We start from the raw sequence: 4,900 nt of genomic DNA, 5'->3' as shown, positions 1-4,900 counted from the left end.
CTCATATACTTGCAAGAGCGTCTAATTCTGTGTCTGATCATGGGTTATGGAAACATAATCCCCCCAGTTCATTTGTAATGACTTAAGTGCTGATATTGAATAATAAACTTTCTTTTGATTCAAAAAAAAAACATAATAAATTATTAATAAAAAATAAAATAAGGAGGACATTAAGAATGAAGAGAGAAACTCTTAGTAATTTAAGGAGTCATTAAGACTGTTGACTCATCAAATTTTAATGGCTTAAAGCACTTTTTGGTCCTTGATCTATCCAAAATTTGTGCATTTGCCCACTGATCTATTATTTGGTCATATTTGGCCCCTGACCTATCACATTAGATACAATTCAACTCATATTGAATGAAAAATTAACTTTCTTGGAAAATTAACAGCAGTCACCAATACAAAAACCACACATGACACATAAATAAAATTAATTTTCAAGTAGAGATGACAACAGTAACTATTTTACACAGTAAAAAAAACCTAAAAAATTTTTCTAGTATTCCGATAGAGTGAAAATTAATTTTATTTATGTGTCATGTGTCATTTTTGTATTGGTTACTGCTGTTAATTTTCCAACACAGTTAATTTTTCATTCAATATGGGTTGGATTTTATCTAATTTGATAGGTTAGGGGCCAAAGATGACCAAATAATAAGTCAATGGTCAAATGCATAAATTTTGGATAGGTCAAGGGCCAAAAAGTGTTTTAAGCCAATTTTAATTTAAAAGGCAAATTAAATAACTGTTAAAAATACTTTTAATATTGGTGAGAAATTTTATTTTCAACGTGCAAAAAAACAAAATTTACTTCTTAATATTCACAAATTTCAAATTTTAAAAAATTTGAACTAATTTCAAATTTAAATATTATTTAAAACTCAATAATATACAAATTGTACAAGATACGGAGTACTTTTTAAATAAAGTCTCGGCTAAACCTTTTTAACGTTAAAATTGCATAATTTTAAATATTACGCGTAAAATTACCTTGTAAAAAAACGAAGGCGACTCCGATAATAGAAATAAGAAATAATTAAAAGAGAGAGAGAGAAGAGAAGGGTAAGAAAAGAGGGATACGACTGGATGTTGAAGAAATTTCACGAGATATTTAAGAACCGAAAATCCCATAAACTACCAACTTTTCTCTCTTTTCATTTGATATTCTAGTTATCTCAGTTCAATTCGCTCTGCCCAGGTACACTTTTCTTTTTCCTTTTTTCTGGATTTGATCTCTCTAGGTTTTTCTCAATCATTAAGGGATGCATTGCCACTATTTCTTTGTCTCTCTGTCCTTTCTTTCGTGTGTTATATGATTTTGTTGTGTCTTTTAGATTGGTTTGATTTTATTGTTATTGGTTGAGATGAATTTACATTTGTATATGATCATATAATTCTAGGTCACTCCAGTTCAGATACCGGCGGCTATTCTGCTGCCGTAATCTGAGGTGACAGTGGAATTGTTATTATGTGAATTCACTTGTGATAAGGGATTGTAGTCTACTTTGCAGAAGAATAGAAAATGATGTATAAACAAGAATCTGTTATTTTGTTTCAACTAGTGATGGTGAAGGGATATGAATTGCTGTATTCTACTGATTCGACTCATATAAGTATGATATTTGAAGTAGGTAACGTAACCCTAGGGATTGGATGTACTCCACTTCTATATGATCTGGCAGACTGACACTTCGGGTGCCGGACTAGCAACATGCAGTAGTTAGGAGATTGTGGTTTTGTTAGTCTGTTTGGTGCGTGTCTTGTGTGTGTGTGTGTGTGTGAGAGAGAGAGAGAGAGAGAGAGAGAGAGAGTTGCTGCTAGTCTCATCTACGAGGATGATTGAATGAAATCCAATGGTCTCATCTATTGGAGATCCTAAATTGGAAGGAAGAAAGTTGTGAGTATAGTCTGGCCAAAGTGAGATCTTGTGAAGAATCTAGACCGTGGATTATTTTACCTGTTATGAAGAAGAAAATTTGATCAATTACATGATATCCCACATCGCGAGGCTGTTGTCGCCTTTTCTCTTTTAACCTATATCATATTTGAAGAACACGAGCAACATTTAATCTAAGTCTGTATTGAGGTTTCTAGAGGCCAAATTGTACTGATGTAATTTCATGAAGGCTCTAGAGCATATTTCTTCTAATAACTTTAATTTTAACAACTTTCTGAATCATGTGATTTATAGGTTTGATTCTGCTGCACAGGTCATTTCTGTCTCTTCGATATCAATGGATTACGATTTCAGGAACAGAGCAGCTTCACCATATGATGAACATGTTCCTATGTACAGGACCAATTCATCATCTACAGCTCCCTCGAGCCACCCAATGTATGGACCGTCTCTCTATCCAAGAATCGGTCAGCAGGGTCAGGCAGCGGTGCCTCCTGTTAGCCGCAACTCCTATCATCAAACTTCTGCTCCTGCACCTTCTTCTTGTGAGTCAGTCCATATTATTCAACTATTTTCTATGCATTTTAGTGCTTAGCCTTGACTTCTTCAATAACAAAGATGTTATAATTTGTTTTTATTTTTAAACTTCTTGTTCGAAATTTCCTATCTATTTATGATTGCAAAGTAATTTGACTGAACATAAAAGATCTTCTGCATTCATAAGTACGTCAATTTAAATGTTGTTTTGTTTTTACAAAAGCATGTTCTATGTTTACATTTATTTATTTATGTATTTTTATTCGTGGCCTAAATGTGTTATGGACGTGCTTCCTATTGAGCGGCATTAGGTTCTTATGCGCATGGATATTGTTGGTTATTAGGATGTTGATATTATGGTAATTAAGGCTTGCTATGGGTTCCGGTAGCCTAAGCTTACTCGTTCCCTAGCACCCATCACGATCCGCGAGATGGGTTGTGAGTCATGACATATTTGCTATTGATGAGAATTTCTAATATTTGTTTTACAATTAATTTAATTTTCCATCCTTTTTTCTTGATTAAGTCTAAATGTAACCATTGTTAATTGCATCATTTTTACAGCAGGATTAGGTATTCGCATTGCTTTGAAGCCAGAATATCGCTTAACTCCCCTGGTATGATTATTATTGGAATTTCATTTAGCTTGGAGTTGCTTATTATGGTTCTTGGACCACGCTTTAGTATTTTGTTGGTGTATGAGTGTGTGGTCTATGGGAAAGAAAATCACTTCTTTGACATTGATCACATTCAAATTTGTCATCCTCGAGTAAGAACTTTGGCTGTATATGATGGTAGAAATGAAACAAAAGAGTTCTGTATTCTTGTGTATTCGTTCAGTTTACAAGTTTCCCCTTTGTTAAGTGCTTATTCCTCTATTTCCTTTAGATGTGATATTTTTCCCCGCTTGAGTTGTGGTGATGAGTGGGCTAATACATAATCTGTCGTATGTTTACACTTTTGTGGTTCAATTTTAATAATAAATGTGTTGATTGACCACTTTGTTTTGCTGGTTTTGGATAATCAAGTGCATGTTCAACTTGAATTGTTATTTCACCATGTTTGATAATGCAATTGCTTGTGTTGTAGCCTCAACTGGCTCCACAAGTTAGAGATATTCCAAGGAGCAACTTTGAATTTGATTTTGAGCTGGAGAGAAAAATATTAGCTGAAGTAGAGAAGGGAGGCCATAACTTCAGCAGACTTGGTTTGGAAAATCATCCATCAAAAACAGCAGAGTCGACTTCTTCACTGGTATGTTATCTGTGTGCATGGATTACAATGCTCTGTACAAACCTTGTAATCTTGCGACTATCATGTTTGCACATTTGGTTGGTTGTCTTAAACTCCATTACATTACATTTGGGATGGATATTGGTATCCAATGCAGCATATTTGGTTCACCTTTAGAGTATATTTGGTTGTCTTAAACTCCATTACACTATCTTTCTGGTGCTTTTAATGCAGGGTGCAGGTGTAGATCCTGTAATAAGCAAATACATTGCCTCAGGACTGAATCGAGAAGCTGTTTCCCTTGCAGTCGGTAACTACGGAGACAATCCAACTAAGGTAATTTCTCAGTGCAAAGTCTCCTTAAGAATAAGAAAGAATTGTCTGGGTTAAGTATAAAGACAAGAAAAAAGGGTAATTATATTAGTGGGAAATAGGGATTGAATAAGTATTGAATCATGATGATAATGGTTAAAAATCAATCAGGTTGAAGAATTTGCGAAAGGGTATAGCCTGTTGAAAGAAATGGGATTCTCATCTAAGAAAGTAGCAGAAGCTTTACTCATGTACGAGAATGACACTGATAAGGCGTTGGCACAGTGCCTTAATGGCTAATCTTGACCCAAAAGAAATGCTAGTTATTTGCCTTGTTTGTATGATTTTTATTTATGTTTTTTATCCATAACACTGCTCTGCTTCCTATATGTATCTTTTTACCCATAATTTATATAAAAGATCTGAAATAAATAGAAGATTTACTAAAATTTATACAAAGTAATTGCTTTTATATTTATATATAAAAGTAGTATATATATATATATATATATATATATATTACTAAAATTAATACAAAATAAGTTGCTTGATTAAAAATAATAAAAAATAAAATATTATGACATATAAAATCCATTAAATAGTGATGATTGTGACTAACCACTACTACAACAACAAAGCCTTAGTCCCGAAATGAGATTGTGACTGACCATTAGAAATAGATTTTTAGTGGATGGATGTTTTGAATAAAAAGTTGTTAGAAATGTGTGAGTTGGCATGGTTAGAGAGTTCACTCTCCAACCATTAAAATTGCTCTCACTAAATAAATAAAAGTCCAATTAAAATAATTTTCTTTTTTACCATTAAAAAAACTTTCGACACACATACCTCGAACTCTAATGATCTTGCATGCTTTTAACCTAATGAGATTGACTACATTCAAGAGGCGCTTGCATGGCG

General features: G+C 33.3%; 1 protein-coding gene across 2 annotated transcripts; it reads left to right on the top strand.

The window, feature by feature from the left end:
* The first annotated feature begins 1,031 nt into the window (after positions 1–1,031).
* LOC136219593 (uncharacterized) lies at positions 1,032–4,441 on the top strand. 2 transcript variants are annotated; one of them, XM_066007054.1, is made up of 6 exons: positions 1,032–1,201; positions 2,195–2,445; positions 3,002–3,054; positions 3,527–3,691; positions 3,905–4,006; positions 4,154–4,441. In XM_066007054.1, the coding sequence occupies exons 2-6, from the start codon at positions 2,238–2,240 to the stop codon at positions 4,280–4,282; spliced, it is 657 nt and encodes a 218-aa protein (XP_065863126.1). In that variant the 5' UTR covers positions 1,032–1,201; positions 2,195–2,237; the 3' UTR covers positions 4,283–4,441. The 2 variants fall into 2 exon arrangements, with proteins under 2 accessions (XP_065863126.1, XP_065863125.1); XM_066007053.1 differs by having other exon boundaries at positions 1,034–1,201; positions 2,214–2,445.
* Positions 4,442–4,900: the final 459 nt, after the last annotated feature.

Source organism: Euphorbia lathyris, chromosome 2 (assembly GCF_963576675.1).
Source record: "Euphorbia lathyris chromosome 2, ddEupLath1.1, whole genome shotgun sequence".
Lineage (NCBI taxonomy): Eukaryota > Viridiplantae > Streptophyta > Magnoliopsida > Malpighiales > Euphorbiaceae > Euphorbia > Euphorbia lathyris.
The sequence above is the reverse complement of the archived record's forward strand: the minus strand, read 5'-3'. Positions and strand labels throughout refer to the sequence as shown.

Excerpts from the sequence above, each read along its gene's own strand:
- LOC136219593 (XM_066007054.1), top strand. The coding sequence starts at position 2,238 with ATGGATTACGATTTCAGGAACAGAGCAGCTTCACCATATGATGAACAT. Across the intron at positions 3,055-3,526 it reads AATATCGCTTAACTCCCCTG|CCTCAACTGGCTCCACAAGT; the intron begins GTATGATTATTA and ends CTTGTGTTGTAG. Across the intron at positions 3,692-3,904 it reads CAGAGTCGACTTCTTCACTG|GGTGCAGGTGTAGATCCTGT; the intron begins GTATGTTATCTG and ends CTTTTAATGCAG.